Genomic DNA, 20652 nt, shown 5'->3' on the forward strand with positions numbered 1-20652 from the left:
CACACACACACACACATTGTTAATCATGTCTTGTGGTCGCCCGGGGCAGTATATGGGTGTGTCTACACACTGTGGGGGAAAAAGCCACAAAACATCTGCCCACACTGAGGTTGTAACTCCCTTAATATTCCTATGATGCTTGAACACAACTGTTGCTTTACACAACTCAAGCTTTACTTGAGACTTTAGAGCGTCCATAAAATGTAGATTATTATTATTAAAGGAGAAGTTCACCCCAAATGAAAATTCAGTTATTTTTAACCTCGTGCCAGTTGAAAGTCAGAAGAGTCCACAGAACATTTCGTCACATTGTTTCACTGAGAAGCAGTGTTGCAGCGTTCCCCTAAACAACTGAAGTAGCTGGGGACTCGTTTTAAAAAGTTAAAAAAAACAGCTGAAAGTAAAATTAATTGGTTCAGCGTAATATAAGACAACCCAGAGGTCCCAAATTGATTCGAAAATACGTTTTTTAAGCCGAAATCATCACTGTAGCTGCTAAGCTAGAAGTGTTAGCATGCTTGGCGTGACTGCCCATCAAGGGTGTAAATAACATCTTTTAAAATCAATGTTCAATTTCAATCAATCAAAAATCAATGTTTTATAGCGGTTGTTTTTAAAAAAAAAGAGTTTTAAAACAAGTCCCCATCTGCTTCAGTTGTTTATGATAATGCTGCAACGCTGTTTTGCTGTGAAGCTCCAGAAATGTTTTGTGGACTGCAACAATTCACCTGACTTTTCCATCAGCATGAGGATGATTTAATAATGACCGAACTGTTCCTTTAAGTATAATCATGTTATGTGTGCTATTCTGTACACTACATCATGTCATACTGTAGTATACCACTCTATTCTTTACTACTCTCATCTTTACTATCATATACTATATTAAACACTCTACTGCTCTATACTATTCAAATCTATATTAATCTTTACTCTGCTGGACTACCAAACCATATTCAGTATGCGATACAGGGGGGATGGACCCATTTCATTCCATTCACCTGCACTCTTTGATGGGGCCCATTGATTCTAACTTGCACTTGTATCCACACTATACTACACTATACTATACTATACTCAGTCTGCAATTTGAGTGGAGATAAGAGAGGCTGCCATCCACCCTCTTCTCTCCCTAGTAGCAGAGAGAGTGCAGGGGCAGATGAGTTGTTTAGTCTGCATGTAATACTATAATATAGGTCTACTGTTCTTTTCTATAATATACTATTCTATTGATGAACTATACTGTATTATATTCTATCCTATTCCATATGAGAACAACCAAAGTCCAGTCTTTCAGGAGGAATTTCCACAAGATGTTGGTGTCTGACTGCTGCTGCTCCCTTTCAGCCATATTAATGCATGTAGCTACTGAAGGCCGGGCCCTGGGTTGAAGTTCCAGTTCATCTCAGTGGTGCTGGATGGGGTTGAGTTCAGGGCTCGATGAAGGCCAATTCCTCCTCACCAAACTTGGATAACGGTTAACCTTTCCCAAACTGTTGCCATAGAGGTGGAGTACTTAGACAAGGGTGTCTGCTATGTGTCTGAATGCTGCACAGAATAAGAAACATACAAACAGAAATGATGACGTTTATTCTGCTGAAGCCAAGACTCGCAAAGTCATGTTACCCGTTGAAGAATGAGAAAAATCATCTGAATCATTTTAAAAACTGAGAGTCGACATTCTGCTTAATGATTTCACACTGTTGACACACACGTGGTGGCATGTGACATCTTCATAAAACACGTCTAACTTATAGCATACATACATACAGCATACATATACATTCGATTTTGCAGTTTGCTATTCATTTCCACCACATATACTGTACGACATCCACATAAGCACAAAACACTTGAACATTCAGAGCTCGTACACGCTTTGACTGAGACAGATTCGATTCATTTGGACTGTAAATTCAACATTTTGCATCCAGTGTTAATGGACGACTTGCACAAAAGGCGACATGTAGCACTCCAGTGTGTACCATTACAGGAAAAAATATATATATACTGTAGTTTAGAGGAAGTTTCCTTCTTGTGCTCCTCAAAAATGGTAAATTGATATTTTGGCAGAAATAATCTCATTGGCTGAGTTAAACTTGCGTGGACGAAGCCAAGAAACTACAGTTTAACCTGCATAACAGAGAAGGAACATTAACACAACTGATTTTAACCCTAAAATCAGAGCTAGCTTAAAGCTCTTTAGCTAACGTAAAGAGCTACTTGTGCTGCTACTTGGTGTGAAGTCAGAGAGACTAACTAACCTCGAAAACATCACTCATTAATATACAACTTGCATTTCTCATTCAACTCCAACTGAAAGTCCCTTAACTTTACTTTTTATTCTGTTGTTCATCTAACCAGCTAACCTAGCTAGCCAGGTTAACGTCAAAGGTAGCTTGCAGCACACTCGCTAGCCTAAAGAGCACCTAGTACGGCTACTTGGAGCAGTAGAAGGTCAGTTAAAGGCTAAGTTCACCCAAAAATGAAAACTCAGTCATTATCTACTCATAAACAACTGAAGTAGATGGGGACTTGTTTTAAATGTAAAAAAAACAACTGAAAAAACATTAAATGGCTCCATCCAGCTGGTCCCATGTTATCCAAGTCTGCGGGAGCCCCAAGAGCCCAAACTGATTTTGAAAGACGTTATTTACTACCTTTTTTAAATTCTTCACTGTAGCTTCTAAGCTAAAAGCGTTAGCTCAGACCCTGTTTGAAGTGGGTGCACAAACTTGAGCGCACATTGAGGGTGTTGATAACATCTTTCCAAATCAATTTGAGATCTTGGGGCTTCTGGAGACAGGACAAGCTGTATGGAGCCATTTTACATTTTTTTTCTGTTGTTTTTCTACGTTTTAAAACAAGTCCCCATTGACTTTAGTTGTTTAGGAGAATGCTGCAACGCTGTTTTGCTGTGAAAATCCAGCGATGTTTCTTTCTACGCAACTTCACCCGGCTTTCTATCAGCATGGGAGAGTAGATAATGGCTGAATTTTCATTTTTGGGTGAACTTATCCTTTAATTTAAATAACTAACTAGAAAACAGACATCTGCGTTACACCTGCCATTAGGATCCAAGTTGTATCCAGATAGTACACAGAGTAAAATAACTGATCTGTCAGCTCAGCTGTCAGATATACAGTAAATCTGTAAAATACTAGATTTCACATCACCTTTGTCTTTCACCTTTTGACATTTTCACCGAACTTCAGTACTAAGCTAGGGAACCTGTGGTTTTGTTGGCTCTTCACACTGTGGTTTAACGCAACCAGATTATTACTACCTCAGCAAGACATTTGTAGAACAAAGACTTGGGTCTGCTGCAAGAGCAGTGACGCAATAACAGTGAGGAAGTCGGCCATTTCATGTAAGAATCTGCATATGCACTGAGCTCATGCTGCTTATACAAATGTTACCTGTGAAGGCCTTCATCAGGATGGGTATAATACTATCGCAATGAGCTATAAACTGCAGCGTTATTGAAATGCCTACAATCGGGGTAAAGCACAGCCGCAACGCTTTGATACTTACGCTAATGAGCGCGTTCAATCTGGTTTATAACACTGAAAAAGCATGAAAGATCACTAATGAGCTCCCTGGTTGCCACGAGCAGCCAAATATGGCTGCGTTATAGGAATCATCAGCCTGGAGCGTTTGACCAGTCGCTGCTTGCATGGAGCTACTAGTTGGGTAATACATTATTATCCAGCACACACTGCCTGGGAACTGCTTCTAACAGTTTACAAAATGCCCCTAATCTTAATTATGGTAAACACAAACAGGGGGCTGTAAAAGACTCAGCAGAGAACTATGGAAACCTGGTGGAGCTCTGCCAAAGCCAACAGGTGATCAGAAAAATAGCCATCAGTGGAAATTGTATATGAGAGGCAAGGTCACACTGTAAACACAGACCTGCGACACAGTCTCTCCGCTGCAGCTTTGGCATATATTAATTACCTTGCTAATTAATAGCACAGTTGGTGTTTACTATCCTATAAGCGAGTGAGGATGACTTTCATTCATCTGAGGAAGAGCAGTAGTTTATTGTTTGCTTTTTATTTCACTGTGCGGAAATTATAGAGCTAAAACAGGCTTGAAAGTTGGTCACACTTCCTGGTAACACCGCTGTCTGACCCGCAGGCTGGTTTTTACAGCTGTGTGGCAGATGCAATAAGCCGTCCTAATGGTTTATAATACAGCACCAGTAATAGTCTGTAATAATAAAATGCACATAAATCATGCAGTAGTATGCAGGCGAGATGCTAAGCTGTTATGTGGCATGACGTGGCGCTGCTGCAAGCCTTTAAACATGAATCCCATATATGAAAGCACTGACTGCTCATGGCGTTTGTCATGATGAGGGGCCAGACGGCGCTCGGTCGTCGCTTTGGAAATCCTAGTGTGCATTTTTTTTCATCCTTCGATAAACCTTCTATCAGTCTGTAAACACAGTTCGGTTCCCCAAAGTTGCTCCCCCGTATGAATCCACACGTCCTCTGCGATCCCTGACGTAGCCACAGTGACTGGTTCCTCCTTTTTTTACCCTCATTGAGCAGAAACATAAGAGGAAGCAACTTTTCTGGATGGAAAGCTCCGTCTATCAGATCCTAAAAATTCTCCCTGTATTTGCAATGTGTGCATCCAATCCCCGTGGGGACCGTCCTGCCCTGCTGCTCAAATAAACTCATGACAGGCAATCAGACACAGTCACACCGAGCAGAGGGGAGGCAGAGTTCTCTCCCACAGTCCTTCTCCCACTCATTGAGTACGTGGTCCTTCTTCAGTTGGCGGAGCAGAGAGAGGATTACTGCTCCACCTGAAGGCTATCAGTCTTCTTGCCGGATGCCTTGAAGCTGTTGGCCTCTTCGAATACCAACTCTATTGACATACATGAGAGAGAAGGGAAAAGAAAGGTGTGAGCCTTGTAAAGAGACGGTGAGGAATATTTTTAAACTGCTTTTAGTGACAAAACTTAAAGGTGCACTGTGTAGTTTTGGGGAATCAATTTTAATCAATGCGGAAATAAACTGTATAAACAAACTGACCTTAAAGGACAACACAGTTTCATACGGTTTCACTTTGTTTCTATGTGGCGGACCCTGCCACCTTTCTAGCTTCAGTGTTCTGGTGTTTCTGAGTTTGTATTAATATTAATGTTGTCAATATCAAAATTCTGAGTTTGACCTTCTTCTCAAAAACTACAAGGTGCCCCTTTAATGAAGTGGTATGAAACACTTCCTTGAAATCAGTGTTGTAAAAAGTACCCAAAAGTCAAACTTAAGTAAAAGTAAAAATACCCGGTAAAAATATCTCTTTGGTGAAAGTGAAAGTCAGCCATACGAATAGTACTTGAGTACAAGTCTTAAAGTATGAAATGTACTTAAGTATCAAACGTACAAGTAAAAGTAAATTACATTTATTTTATAAACTGTATACTTGGCATTTTAGACCTGGCCAATTATCACATCTAGTACTAGACCTAGGACTAAGACTTGCTCTTATCATTATGACATTTTCCTTACATTTAGCAGTCGCTTTTGTCCAAAGCGACTTATAGTGTTCATACGTACACTGATGGCGGTGGCTGCTATGCAAGGTGCCGACCAGCACATCCGGATCAGTATCTTACCCAAGGACACTTCGACATGAAGACCAGGGGAATTGAACCAGCAACCTTCTGATAAAAAGACAACAGCTCTACCACCTGCACTGTTTTCTGTCTCACCTACTATAAACCAGGTTCCACCGAGATTTGAACTCGGATCACTGGATTCAAAGTCCAGAGTGCTAACCATTACACCATGGAACCTATATAGAAGTAATAACAAGACTTAATCCTTGTAAAGTGTGACCCATGTATAAATGTAGAAGGTTTATATTTCACCAAATCCATTTTTCCCATGTTTGTTCATATTTTGTTGGTGTTTCTTTTAATGTGTTCACATCCAATTCTGTCTATTTTGGGGAGCTTTTATTTTGGAAATTTAATATAATTTAATTCATTTTGGTAAATTGTATTCGGCCGCATGACCTTTGACATCTCTGTGATGTCACTTCCTGTAGGTTCGCGCTGTTCTCCTCACTCGGTTTCCGGACCCCGTGAGGAGAGGTAAGAGTTACGAGTGTTCCCACCTGTAGCGTGTTAAAATGTGGTAAAAAAACACTACACAGACGTGCAAATCTTACTTGATAGAGGTCACACATTTATTGTCATCATTTCGGAGTGTGCAGCACTTTTCTGTAGCATGCTAAGTTAACCTAAAGTGGCATCACGGCAGTTTCTCATGCAGGTTGCTGTGATCTCTTGTTTTTAAAGGTGTGCTTTATGGAAAGCTGTAAAGGAAGTTGCTGTACTCATTTTGATGTGTTTCACACAGAATAAACCCTCCCGGTCAGCAAGGCAGAAATTGTCCTCGTCTTATTCTCCATCATCCACAAACACAACGCAGAGCCCGTAGAAAACCAGAGTGTCAGGCCAGACCGGCTACAAAAGCAAATGTTCTTAAGAGAGCTCCTGAGGGGAAAATCTATTATGAGTAGGGAGGAGGAAGTTTTAGGAGTTTCTTAAGCTGAGGAGAAAATGGTGGGAAGACAAAGAGGAAGGAGAAATATTCTCTAAACACTGAATGACAGTGAGTTAATGAAACGCTACTGTTTAGACCGTGCAGGGATGATATTTGTGGTCGATCTTATGAGAGACGCTCTCTCAGAAAATTTAAATGCTCAAGTAAAATACAAGTAAAGTTGTACTTGAGTAAAGTAGATGTAAATGTTCGAAGTCACCTTGTCACAACAGTTTACTTGACATAAACACCAAGAGTCCTCTGGCACAAGCTTTTATTCAGTGCCATTATAATTGTGCTGGTTCAGCTGGTCTATCAAAGAAACTTCACATCAGAATGCACAGAATGATCCGCCATGACTCACATCAGCTCTGGGGCATTTCACAAACCATAAAACTCCCCTCTGAAATGAAACGTAATCACATTTATCACGGTACAAATGGCATCTGTAAATATTTCAAAACCCGTAGTACTTTGACCGTGTAGTCAGCATTCCCCTCGACAAACATCCCAGTTTAAACTCATCGTTGCATAATCCGCAAAGTAAAAGCTCTGCAGTCTGAAGCTCACTTTGGATCTGTGGTATCAACATGAGCGACTTCCTCATCTGCGAATCAAATATGCCCTTCTAAAATTGTTTGCAAAAGGAAGTGAGAGCATTCATTTGACAGAAACTGAGAAGTAAAGAACATCTGGACATTTCTATAATGCCATGGATACGCTGCAAACACATCGAGTCTCAGTGGAAATCATCTATTGTGCTCCTTTTCAAATGACAGTTTACCTTTCCACTCCTCTAGAGTCCGGTCTTTACTCTCCAGTGTCTGATCGTAAGGCGGGGCCTCCGGCTCGTCGTCCGGATCGTGGTACTGTGAGAAGTAGGGGTGGGACAGAGCCTCGCTGGCCGAGATCCTCCCGTCACAGTCCAGAACCAGCATACGCTTCAGTAGATCCACAGCTAACAGAGACGGAAACAGACGGAGGTGAAGGATGTGTGTAACTGAATTTTCTCATTTACAATACGGAGGGAGCAACTTGAGCTTTAGCAGCCTCCCCGAAGCCTTGCAATTGAATTTGCGATGTTGATAATGCAATCGTGCATCGCCCACCTAGTGGATTTGCTCCTCGGAAGATCTTTTCCAGGTCCTGCTGGGGCATGAAGGGCAGAGACTGGATGTACTTCTGCGCCTGCAAAATACAAACCAACGTTCAACTCGTGGCATGTGACAATATGGATCATTTAGTGTCCAACAGTTAGCGATCAATCACCCCAACACTCGCACATATTGACTATTCAATCAACAGCCATGTTAATGGAATGAACCAATCAATTAGGTTGCCTGTGCCAGTGGCAGCAACATTACAGTGTGTGTAAGTGTACAGTCTTTTTCTCTTTAAACCAAACATCCTCACATGTTCGGAGCAGATCTTCTTCAACAGATCCGGTGTCGGAGTCCCAACAACCTCCATGATTCTCTTCAGCTGGTCAATATCTTCGAGCAGGAGGAGTTAAGGGCGGTTCAGATTTGACATCCTGGCACATAGTTAATCAACTCAGACTCGAAACTATGAAGCTGAAGGTCAAAAGTTATTTTGTAGACAGCAAGTCCCCCGACACACAAAGATCAGTAAATCAAATTTGTTTTAGCTCTGCACTTAGATACCGAACACAACAACCTAGATAATTCAGCCTTTTGTCATCGCTCCCATTCATTCCCCACTTCCCTCTGTTGATGCGCCTCCCCTCCAGAAAGGCCTCGGATTGTAATGCAAATCCACAAGAGGTCTGCATCCACAGGGCACTTTACGGAGGTAATGGGAGGTTGACGCTAAGAGGGAAAAGAGGTTGCAAATTGCAGCGGGCTCTTGCCAGACTGATAAAAAGGATACAGTCAGTGCCAGGAAATAGGACTTTTCCCTTCAGGAGCTCTCCCATAATGCATCCCACTGACCAAATATCAACTGGAAGAGAAAAACAACAGAGTTTAAGTTACATTTCATGTGCTTCCGGGTAAAAAAAGCTTATTAAATGTCTGTAGTGTGATGGTGTCTCACCGTTCTGATTATAGTGCATCCAGTTCAGCATGATCTCGGGCGCTCTGTACCAGCGTGTCGCCACGTACCCTGTCATCTCGTCGTCCGTCTGTCTGGCCAATCCAAAGTCAAGTATCTGCAGGACAGGAAGGCAGTTTTTTTGTAATTGATGGAGCTAACAGGATTGAGTGAAGGATCTGTACGCTGGTTTAAACTTCAATCTGAACATCAGTCTCACCCTCAGCTCACAGTCCTCATTTACTGCCACGTTGCTCGGCTTGAGGTCCTGGCAAAGATAGTAAAGCAGAGGAGGAGAGAAACGTGGTTAGAATAAAGAAAGTATCTGCAGATAGAGGGACAGATATGAATATAAAACAGCTCAGCCTTTCCTGTTTATTTAACACTACTGCACAATCAAGTTCAAGTCGCTGATCGACTTTTCTATTTGTAGCCAGTTATTAAATATTCACTGGATTGGATTTCACCCAACTTTAACAACCTCGAAGGACCATAAAAAATAGATACTCTTCTTCTCTTAAAAAAGCTAACATCCATTTTCAAAGACTGAAATTCAAGTATGCTCTGCAGCCCAACAGCGTTCCAACATACATAACTTCATCTAGTGGAGTTTCCCAAAAAATGGTCTCCAAAAATGTCCTACTGAGCTGTGTGAAGGTGAACAAGATCGCACAAAAAGACATCCAGAATACTTTGGTTTGAATGAATGGTGCAGACATGTAAAACATGCAGCACTGGGCTTGAGAATTTCACTGTGTAAACATCCCATATCTTTGATGATGGTACTATCAGACAGTAAAGTGCTATTTTAAGGGAAATATAAAGGGAAATCTGTGTTGAGAAGTTAAAATGGGTTTATTTTTCTCTGAAAGCAGGCAAGTGCTTTTATGCTTTCTCAAACTTGATGGTCAAAAATGACAAGAAGGGCAACAAGGAGGCACTCACTCTGTGGATCAATCCCGCTGAATGGATGTACTGTTCGACAGGCGGCGGGGTGGGGCCGGAGGATGGGGGAGGAGAGAGGGGGGCGGGGAGAGAGAGAGAGGACATAAGGGGAGACAGGGGTCAACAGTGCAGTTCACCATATAGCCCCCCATCTAAAGGGGGACTGCTTTTGTCTGCCTCATGGTAACCGGGAAGGCTGAACAGCCGGCCCTGCTGGCTGCTGGACTGACTCAGTGTTTGCACGCAGGCTTTGGGCAGAATTCATGAAGAATAACAGGATGTCAAGCTTAGGATAAATATTAGGAGTGTTGCTGCAACACAGACTGTGGGTTCATATTTCTGACAGAAAGACTGCTGACAGGTGACCCCAGTTCACAACAAATTTCTAAACCACGAAAAGGTCAGATGTAACACCTGTTACTGTGTGAAAACTAGTTAGCAAGCGACAGTAACAGTTGAGGTAGGATGGAAACAGAGGGAAGTACTGGATTCATGGTTGAATTAACGACTTAAAGGATAAACAGTTATCATAGTTAGCTAAAACTAATAGATAGTTTACTTAATTAAAATAGTTTAAGGTGTATTTTGAAGGAAATGGCCAGAATTTTAAGGTAGTTTCAAAACTACAGTAGGGAGCAGCATAACCGCTAACTGCTGCTCTCTTTACTCTTTGCTGTAGCTATCTTTGGCTATTGCGACTAGCTGCTGTTAGCAAGTAGCTCAATTAGCTGTTATTATCTGACAGATGTCTAGTCGAACCACGACCAGACAAGGGAGCCATGGGGGGGTCAGCTAAACAGGGCTTCCAGTGAACACAGCTGGACACCAGACTGGGACTGAACATAGCCTGTCAGACCAAGAGATGCGAGTTTGAAGACGGGGGCAACAGTATGGAGGTGATTTACAGCGGCTTTGACCAGTCACATAATGTTAGTTAATTTTTTTAATTTGTTGAATTACATTTTCTGACCATATCTTACAAATTGCCCCTTTGAGAGATAGTTGAGACCGTTAGCTTAAAATAAAAGGATTTAATGGTTATAAATAATTTTATACTTTACTTTTAAATTATAGTTGAATTATGTAACTGAAAGTAATGGATGGATGGTTGAATAAGGTGGCTGAAATAACAGATAAATGGTGTAAATGACCAAATTCTGCTACTTTAAGTTAATAGTATCAAATCAGACTTGAGCATAGCAACCTAAATATGTACAGTTCAATTGTAATGGAGTTCACGGTTGCAGGGCTGTGGGGGGAACATGAGACAAAAACCGACATGGAACCACTGAAACGATATCTGCATATATCCAGTATAACACATGTATTATTCATGCAGCATTCAGTACGGCATACAGCAGGTGTGTCATTATGCAGGTACCTTGAGGCCACGGAGAAGCTGGTAAATTAAGAACTGCACGTGCTCGTCTGACAACCTCTGAAATTTAACGATGTTATTGAGGTCTGCGCCCATCAGGTTAGTCACCAGGTAGCTGTGGAAAAGGGGGAGAGCGTACGAGTGAATGGGGGGTCGGGGACGAACATAGTGATGCTGCCATGGCAACCGTCATTTATTGCGAGCCTGTAATCCCCCTAGGATAACCTCCACCTCCACCACCCTGCCCTCTGATCACAGAATCTTTGTGTATTTTTTATGAAACGTGGACAGCTGTGTAGCTTGTAGGAAAAAGGATTTACAGTTCATTGAAGTCCTCTAACGCTGCAGCAGGTGTGAAGACGTCCAGCAGTCCTATTACCTGCAGGGGCAAGAGACGAGACAAGCAGAGCTGATCAATAACAGAGCGGAAGCACGCAGGGAGCTGCGTCTGTCTGTCTGTCTCTGGGTACTATCATGAGGAGCACTCACATTCTCATGTTTCATGTGCTTGAGCAGCCTGAGTTCCCGGTAGGAGCGCCGGCTGTGGATCAGAGACTGAAAAGGCCTGGACAGTTTCTTCACTGCAACCTTCTGTCGTAGGACCACATCATAGGCCGAGCTGGAGAAAGAACAGCGAGAGAAATAATCCATTAAAACTTGTTGTTTGCTAAAGCTAGTGTCATTGATATGATGACTTCCCGAAGTTGAGTTTCTTTTTTTATTTAAAACCATATGGCTTTTATTGTAAATGGACATAAAAATGCAAATTCAATAAAAAACAAACCCAAAACAGCAGGTTTATGTACATGGTTAATGCTTACTCACCAATTTCCCCTATCTCCTTTGTGTAATCTGTACTAAAACACATTTGTTACAGTTACTTCCTCTGATTTTGTAACTTTCTGACGCAGCTAGCCGAGCTGTTCCCCGCTTCCTGTCATCATGCTAAGCTAGGCTACATTTAAATCCAGCACATTGTCTCCTGGTGAAAAAATGTTATTTTAACATTTATTTTTTTAAAGAAACTAAACAATCAAAATGGAGCATGTTAATTACTGGGTCTCACAAGTGGTGTTTGGCAGATTAGCCTTTGTTACTTTTGGACGAAGCCAAACTAGCTGCTGTCCACCCTTTATCCCCTATTACTCCCAAAATGTCAAACCTGATATCAGCTTTAGACTCTTGAGAGTACGTCTATGTATAGAATCAGAGAATGACAGACGGATGCAGAGAGAGTAGGAGATGGTGACAGAGGATGTGGTGGAACAAGAGAAGTGAGCGTGTCAGATATTGTAAAAGTGCCGTGGTTTATTTAGTCTGCCTCTTTTGAAATGTAAATGCCATTCCACATATCGAGCGCCCGAGCCCTGCTGCCGCTCATTCCGCTGCCTTTGTGGTGCCGATGTCTTTTCAGTCCTGCCAGCTTTTCAACACTCGCAGCCATAATAATACTAATACTACAGGCATCAGAGAGCGGAACAGACAAACAGGAAGGAAAGGGGTGAGAATTGAGAAATGCTGCACAGCACTGCAGTGACAGAGCAAGAAGGAAGAAGTGAAACACTGGAAAAAGGCCATTTGAAGGAAGAATCACTCTGTCCTTTACATGTAGAGCCGACTGCCTCGATGTATGGTTAACGCTCTGTCATGTGCCGTATACCATCTGTTTTTCTGACTAATTCCTGTTTACTTAACCGAAAAAAAATCCCCTCTTGCACACACTTGACGTTTTTCTGATGTGTGTTCATTTCAGGAATTTCTGCAGTAATGAGGTGAACTTCTGTTGAAACCACAATGTGCCGTGTCATCGTTTACTTAAAAGATCTTTTTGGGGGCAGCGGAATCTGCAGCAGAATACAAGAGCTGTCATATTGAGCCGTCAGTTCTGGGTGAGGGTGGAGAAAGTGACACAGAATACTGAGGCAATAACAAGAACTTCTTTACTGTGTGAAAAAAAAAAAACAACTAAACAAACTCTTCATTTTCACGACTGAATAAACACACTGACCTTAAAGGACAACACAATTGTCTTTTTTTAGCCTTCGGACAGCTATGCTAGCTGTTTCCCTCTGTTTCCAGTCTGTATTCTAACGTATGCTAACCATCTCTTGGCAGTATCTTATTATATATTTAACATGCACATATGAGAGTGGTATCAGTCTTCTTATCTCACACACAGTGAAACGCGTATTTCCCACTATCCCTTTAAGTTCTGACATCTTCATGATCTCATTCTGAATGCGTCCTTTGCAGTAGCCTATACAAGGACACGATGAAGGCACACAGCGTAGCCTTGGCAGCCTGCGACCATTTTGCAGAAACAGTTTCTGGTCTGACTGCATTTCATTGGGGCTTTTTCGCGAACACCATCTTCTCTCTTCTTTCTAAAATGTATCCAATCTATCCATGGAGGGAGCCTGTGTAACCATCAATTCCTGTCATTTCTTTTTTTCCTGGAAACCTGCAGCTCACAGCAGTTATGCTTTATCCTGAAACAGACCAGAAGTGCCCACCAAATGATGCGTGTCTCCTGTTTGTCCACAGTATGAAGCTCAGTGTAAATAATACTGTATCACTTCATGGTGACCTGTAATGTTCACATGCATGAGTAAACTACTCTCCTGCACAGCTGAGTGCATCCATGCGTCTTGACTCCTGCTGCCAGTCCGGATGTCCCTGCCGAGCTTCATCCAGGACAGCAGCCGGTCCCCTCCATCTCTGACATGAACCAGGCCTCTCACATACCTTCCCTCCCTGCCATCTTCCATACATGGGTCGGACTGCGCTGCTGTCAGCACACACACACACACACACACACACACACACAGCCCGACCGAGCATCGATTTCTCTCCTCTTCTCTTGTCTCGGTATTGTTTTCTTTTTTTTTTTATATCAAAGTACTTAATGCTCCTCCGGTTTCAAAAAGGAAGAGGGGGAGGGGGCAGCTGATATCCAACGTGAGATGATTCAAGTACACTGTTTATCCACAAAGGAAAAGTGGTTTCATGCATATTTTCTCATCTTATCAGTTAATGTGATTCATTCTCATTAAATTAGAAGGAAAAACCTATATGATTAGCATATATTTGACATGGGAGGAGGGGACCAGGGAAATTATAATCTACCGAGTTCATTCCTTGCATCCCAAACTGCAGCCAATTTCATGCATTTGAGGAAACACTCTAATTTAATGGGACGATATTTTTTTTTACATGTGTATGCTGAATATTAAAGGGGCTCTGTGCAACAATTTGGAGCAATTCTTTTCATACTTTCATGCATCCGTTTAATTTATTGGCCATATGCGATCGGCTTGTGATGTGACTTGAAAAATGAGACCTTCCCCGTCTCTCTCTGTTACCTATACAAGCTTGTGGATGATTTGGTTACGTTGTTTTAATGCTGCTGGACTGTGGATTTCTTTGTGAAGGACTTGGGGGTCCACTAACATAAACTTACAACAGGCTTCCAATGCAACACATGCATTTACGGAGCGTGGAGAAAGGTGCAGAATAAAGGTATCTGTTTTCCTCAAAAACATTATTTTTTGTTTCATCAGTGATTAACAGTCTTCGTAGTTGCGAGTTTGTGGGAAAAAAATGTAAGAATGGCTGATTTCCACAGACTGTGCCCAGCATACTGTATTGCCCCAACGTTAGCTAGCTAGCATTAGCAATGTTAACGTTTAGAGGCTGAATGTTATCAATAACACCTTTAAGTCACAGCCGGCAGCTATTCATCTTAGCTTAGCCTAAAGTCTGGAAACAGGGGAAGAGCTAACGTAGCTCTGCCCGAAGGTAGCAAAATCACCCTCTCAGCAACTCTTCAACTCACTAACTATGTCTCGTTTACTTAATTTATATGAAAAAGATGTGTCAAAATTACAATATGTGGGTCACAGAGTGACATGTGGGACTCTTTCTTGTCCAGACTCAGTGACTTTGTCAGATTTTGTCGTTAAAGTCGTTAATGCTAACTATGCTAACTGGCTGCGTCGCATCAATTTCTCATCTGAATCTGAATTCCTCCAGATATACACACACATACCCTCGCTTGCTCACACACATACACTATCATTAAGCATGCGCGCAGCCATGTCTTTTAAATTGCACCGCAGTCGCTCAATAACCGTCCATCTACCCAAACAGGATGAGCAACAAATCAGAACCCCAATCTCGTTTTTCGGCTCCGTTCATCATATTTCCAATCAACCAACCGACAAGCTGAGACATAACAATTTTGACAGGTGAAAATTAGGCAGTCATGTTTTATTCATAGTTAACCAAATGAGAGGCTTCGCGCCAGAGTTCTGGTTCGCTGAACAGATGTTACATATGCTGATATGAGATGAAAGCAGCCTTGATCGTCTTAGTGCATATTCCCTCCTGACATTCAGTCTCGCCCGGCCCAAAAATTGGCACAATTTCGGTCTCAAGAACAGAAGCAGAAAAGAGAATATTCAATGGGATGATGAAGATGAGAAGACAATGAGTGTGGATTAGGAGAGAGATATGACTGCGTACAGTCCTCCAAACTTTTTGTCTCATGACTTATCAAAATTCAAGAGGCACTGCATGTTAAATTATTCAATCAGCTCTGTATTTATGATGCCCCCCTCTCTCTCTCTCTCTCTGGTGGTTGTGCTTTGCAGCTCTTAAATCTCATTCCTTCATATACTCCCTTGTAACTACTCCAGTATTCTCTTTCTAAGTTCTATTTCTGTGTCATTAGGATCCCCTTCTCCCGTGGGTGATGGGGGTATAGGTTCCTCAGCTCGAGCTATAATGGATTATGCGATCTTGTGGGATCCTTGACCTCAGGTCTGCAGCCTCAAGAGGCTTTACAAAGAGAACACGCCGCTATGTGAGATAAACGATGAGAGCCGTTTTACTGTGCATCTCAAGAGGTAGACTGTGGGACGATCCAAACCCCCCTACATCGCCACGCACGCATACAGATGTCGCACTCCGAGCCGCCATCCCCCAACTGATTGCTAATCGAGCTTTACCATGAGAAAGTCACTGACAATGGCCCGAGATCAACATTAACAATGCAGGGGGATGCAGGGTGGTGTGTGGAGGAATGTTCTTTGTGTGTGCGTGTTTAATTTAAGAAAGAGTTTTTAGTAAAGTCTGGGCACTTCACCAGCGCCATCTTTCACACTTACACGCTGTCGATGTGATGCCCTGAGAAATATAACAGCTCAGAAGGTGCAGTGATTAAAACAGGAGGAGAAAAACTTTGTCTCTTTCTGTCGCTTCAAGTTCTTCTTGTAATTCCAGACATATTAAACACACCAAAGTTATGGATAAACAATAGAAATCGATAGCTAAACGTGATGTTTTTGGTACGCCGTCATTGTTTCGAGCCAAAACATATCATTTAAGGAGACCTATTCTGCTTTTTTGTTTTTTTTCTTTTTCCTCTGTGTTTTATATATGTCCTGGTGCTCCTCTCTCCCACAGAAAACACTGCTCCTGAAACGCCTCGTCAGCAGTCCCGCCTTTAATTCCGTGACTTTGTGACCTCACACTACACCAGGATGTCAAACACATAAGAATTGATTTAGCACAGCTGCTCCGTTATTGCTAACGTTGCTGGCTCAGGCCTGTGTGAGCTGACCAATCAGAGCAGAGTGGGTATTCAGAAGGGGGATCCTTAAAGAGACAGGAGCTTAAAACAGAGCGTTTCAGACAGAGAAAACTGTTGTTTTCTGAGCCTTAAAGCTAGTATTCTACTAGTGACGCAAAGTAAAATTATGAACCTGAAAATGAGCCTAATATGTCTTCTTTAATAAGTTTTATTTCAGTTAAAATGACATCTCTCTTCTCTGTGAGAAAATGGCTGTAAATAGCCAACAATAGACGGACATGAATTCTATGTTTACACCAACTGAACCGAACCTTTAGAGATCATGAGTGACAAATGTCAATTATTTTCTGTAAACAAAGGCAAGCTTCATGTTCCATGAATGGATGCTTTGATAACATTTCACATGCCGCACGAGAGTCCAAAACGGGAATCAAACCTCAACCATGGCAGTTTCATGCTCCAAAAATACCAATGTGCTTATACTTCTGAGGGCGAGTCAAACATCTGAAAGCAAAGTCATGATCCATCTACATTTTTACTCTTGTGCTATTCTGAGCCGAGCTTTAAAAGCTGCCATGTTGGCAAGATGTTTGTGCACAAAATACTCCTGTGGGAGCCTGAATTGGAAAGTGAAGCTCCGACAGAGAAGCACATCCCATCTCCTGCGTGTTCATACAGTGTCTTAATTAACATCTGACTTGACAGGAAGTCAGCTGTTGTTTAGATAAAACCTCCCTTCTGTGGACGCAGGCAGTAGCAATGATGGGTGTGGCTGAACAGGCCGACATATGAGCTCCATATCAGTTTCCTGCCAAAATGCTAGTTCCTAATATGACACACAGTGCACAAGACCTGAATCTATGACGATAACTCAAACACTCTCCTGCACTTCTTGGACAAACAGCTCTGACACTGTGAGAATACGAAGCAGTAAACTCAGCCTGAAGTGTCAGTTAGGGATTCTTCTTCGCCCACACAGACAAAGCTCCAAACAAGAAATGATGAATCAGAACTTAGCATCCTATCCCAGACTGTCTCCTAAACAGCACAGAGTGAGCGCTCCGTCTGGAGAAATTTGGACTTAGAGACATTAAATCTTCCGCCTCGCTCATCCTCTTGGTAGAAAGCATCACAGGATTTGGACTCAGCCTTACAGGATTGGGGAGCATACAGTGTAGCAAAGCTGGCCTATGAATTTTGATTTTTTTTTCTCATGGTAGTCTGGGAAGGCTCGGTGGGCATATGCTCGAGTCAGGGGTGTCATCAGTGGGCAAAGACTAGGTTTACTGTGAGGGTGATTGGATTTCACAAAATTTACATTTCATAATGCGATTGCATAAAAAGTCTTTCTTTCACAACTACAGAACGTCTTCCGATTAATTTTGTTTCTTCATTGTTTAGTGTTTGGCAAAACCTGCCACAATCAATCTTTGACTGATATCATCATATCAATACATATCAAATATCATACATCAAATGTATACATATCACTATATCAACATTACTTCTTACTGCCAGCATGCAAGCTTTCGTAGAAAAGCCTGAAGAAGTATTTCACGGCTGGGAAGACGAAGATCATTTTGAAATTGTTGCTACATGACCAGAGAAAACAGGAAAAAATGGGCTGTGGTATTCTCATTTGGTCCAAACCTAATTGGTCACCAGAAAAATATGGTGCGAAAAAGAAGAGAAAGTTTGTGAACCGGAAGTGGCTGCCATATTGTTTCTGTGCTGTGAAAACTGAGGCTGAACAAGCTCTGATCAAACTGTAAAACAAGGCAGTGCTGATCAAATATGAACCACCATCATCCTGTTCACTGTCTGTTTCTCTGGTTTGCCTGGTCTGGTTCAGACAGTTCGATCGGAGTTTGGTGAGACGCCCTCCTCTTGATCTGACTATACGCTTCGTGTCGTGGAAGTAAATTCTGCAGATGATTCAACAGCCCTAAAATCCGCCTGAGGATGCACCATTTTTGCGTGATTTGGCAGATTTGTTGGCCTCTGAAAGTAACTTTACCATTGTTCAGTTGATTACCAACACTGTGGTGATACAGAGCTGGAAACCAGTAAAATTCCTCTCTGACATCTTACTCGTGATTCGAAACTGTGATGAGCCCACTGGGATCCGTCAGTCAAGCATTTCCTGAGGTAACCATCAGCCTTCTATTACAGCTTAATTAATATTGACTGACGGAGGTGGTTATCACCATGACACATCGCCATGGCAACGGGATCCCACCGGCTGAGCAACTGCATGTTCCAACGCTGGAGATGTCTGCATCCAGACCAGACAGTGGGACGGAGGCTAACGGAGAGGAGGGTGGCTGTGTGCAGCTTCTGGATATGTTAAATGATGCGTGCACCTGGTGTCAGCCCTGCATTGTGTTAGTCAGGGAGAGCAGCGGGTACCAGATGTGCATTTTTAAGCGTTCCTCTACACCAGCCTCTGCAGGGTAGCTCCTCAAATTAGAGTATAGAGACTGTGAGTGTGTGTTAGTGTGTGTGGGCTGAGGTAGGGGGGGTTGGGGGGTATTTGGGAAATTCCTGTGCTGATGCTGTCTCATTCTTTAACTCCCCTCCACACATATAGACAGCAGACAGTAGGCTGTGGGATAAAAACAAGTCAAGCAGACCTGCTGTGTCTACCTACAGTATGTGGCTGACAACAGTATACATGAAGAAATACTTCAATATGGATATTTAAACATAAAATAATTGCATTATTTTATGTTTTTTTCCAGTGATATTGACAACGAAGCTGAAAGGTGTAGTAGTAGTAGTAGTAATAATAATAATAATAATAATAATAATAATAATAATAATAAGCTGGTAATAATAGCAACAATGACAACAATACAACCCTAAACATCAGTTTCCACACGCAGCTCTCCTTTGACCGACACGAACATGAACGCATCGCTATGCTGATGCATCATGACCAACATACGGTAAATGTTGTGGCTGTGCAGCCTCGCCCCTCCACCCGCCCCGCACACACACACAAACACACTCACCACACCGAGCCGTATGCTCCGGAGCCCACCGGCGTCAGGTTCTGGTACCGCTCCGGAACCTCCCACACGGTCTTGTTCAGCTCCTGCCGGTAAAATCCTGGTCTGGCGGACATGTCGCCGAGCCGGCTGCGGAAGATAGAGCAGCGAGCGGAAGGAGGAGAAGGGGCAGAATGGAGATGATCGGAGGGGGACGGTAGATGGAGCCGCCGTCTGCTGCCGGAGCCGAGCTGCTGCTGCTGCTGCTGCACACACACACACACACACACACCGCACCGGCCAGTGACAGCCTAGCTCTCTCCCCCTCACTGTCTCTCTCTCTCACACACACACACCCCCTCCTCCCTGTAGCTACATTGTTAAAAAGCAGTGAAGTATGAAAGTATTAATACCACACTATGACATACTTCTACTTCAGTGAATTTGTATTTTTATCTCATTGTAGGCCTATTTTAATTTTTATTTAATTTTTAATTCAGTAATTTATTTTTTATACATTAGGTCTTAAAGTAAAATTGTGCATTGAAATGGTCCCTGTCAGTATTTTACTATGACTTAGGCCTTGTTTTGTTTTATTTTTTTGTATTACTGCTGCCTTAAAGGTGAAATATGTAAAAAAAATAAAATAAATAAAAATAAAATAAATTGCATCCTGTGGAATTCATGGTCAAAACAGATTATCACCAGAATAACCACAAACCACTGCTGCTAACTTTAGCTACCATTAGCTAGTTAGCTCAGTTAGCCAGAGTGGTAGCTCAGATTACAGGGGATGTATTGGTGTTTAGGCCGCTAGCACAGGAGCTGTGAAACAGCATGGGCTGGGGCTAACTTCAGTAGATATCTCTGCAACACAATACAAAGATATCATAATGTCAAAACTGTTATTTCTTCACATTCTGTTGATAATTTTGGTTTGTTTTTGTAAGAGATGTGTTTATTTTAAGGGACATCATTTGAAACGCTCTGTTTTTGCTCCTGTCTCTTTAAGGCCCAGAATATCAAGCCTGCTCTGATTGGTCAGCTCACACATGACTGAGCGGTGCTAACAACAGAGCCGCTGTGCTAAAATCAATTCTTACATGCCAAACTAGCTGCTATGCATGA

The 20652-nt window shown here is 42.3% G+C and overlaps 1 protein-coding gene across 1 annotated transcript; it reads right to left on the reverse strand.

Moving 5' to 3' along the window:
• Window positions 1–1571: 1571 nt before the first annotated feature.
• mapk11 (mitogen-activated protein kinase 11) lies at window positions 1572–19814 on the reverse strand. Its single transcript, XM_084345543.1, has 12 exons — window positions 19549–19814; window positions 11431–11560; window positions 11262–11320; window positions 10945–11056; window positions 9564–9593; window positions 8839–8886; window positions 8622–8736; window positions 8457–8528; window positions 7980–8059; window positions 7676–7754; window positions 7351–7524; window positions 1572–4881 (listed from the first exon to the last, which is right to left on the reverse strand). The coding sequence occupies exons 1-12, from the start codon at window positions 19659–19661 to the stop codon at window positions 4808–4810; spliced, it is 1086 nt and encodes a 361-aa protein (XP_084201669.1). The 5' UTR covers window positions 19662–19814; the 3' UTR covers window positions 1572–4807.
• Between the last annotated feature and the right edge of the window lie 838 nt (window positions 19815–20652).

This window comes from Pagrus pagrus (genome assembly GCF_965226575.1).
Source record: "Pagrus pagrus genome assembly, chromosome: 23".
In the NCBI taxonomy this organism is placed as follows: domain Eukaryota; kingdom Metazoa; phylum Chordata; class Actinopteri; order Spariformes; family Sparidae; genus Pagrus; species Pagrus pagrus.

What these genes read in the sequence shown, in the direction of transcription:
- mapk11 (XM_084345543.1), bottom strand. Translation starts at nt 19,661, where the DNA reads ATGTCCGCCAGACCAGGATTTTACCGGCAGGAGCTGAACAAGACCGTG. An exon ending in TTAGAGGACTTCAATGAACT is followed by an intron (nt 11,057 to 11,261) that starts GTAAATCCTTTT and finishes CCTTTTCCACAG; the next exon opens with CTACCTGGTGACTAACCTGA. An exon ending in GATGCACTATAATCAGAACG is followed by an intron (nt 8,529 to 8,621) that starts GTGAGACACCAT and finishes TTTCTCTTCCAG; the next exon opens with TTGATATTTGGTCAGTGGGA.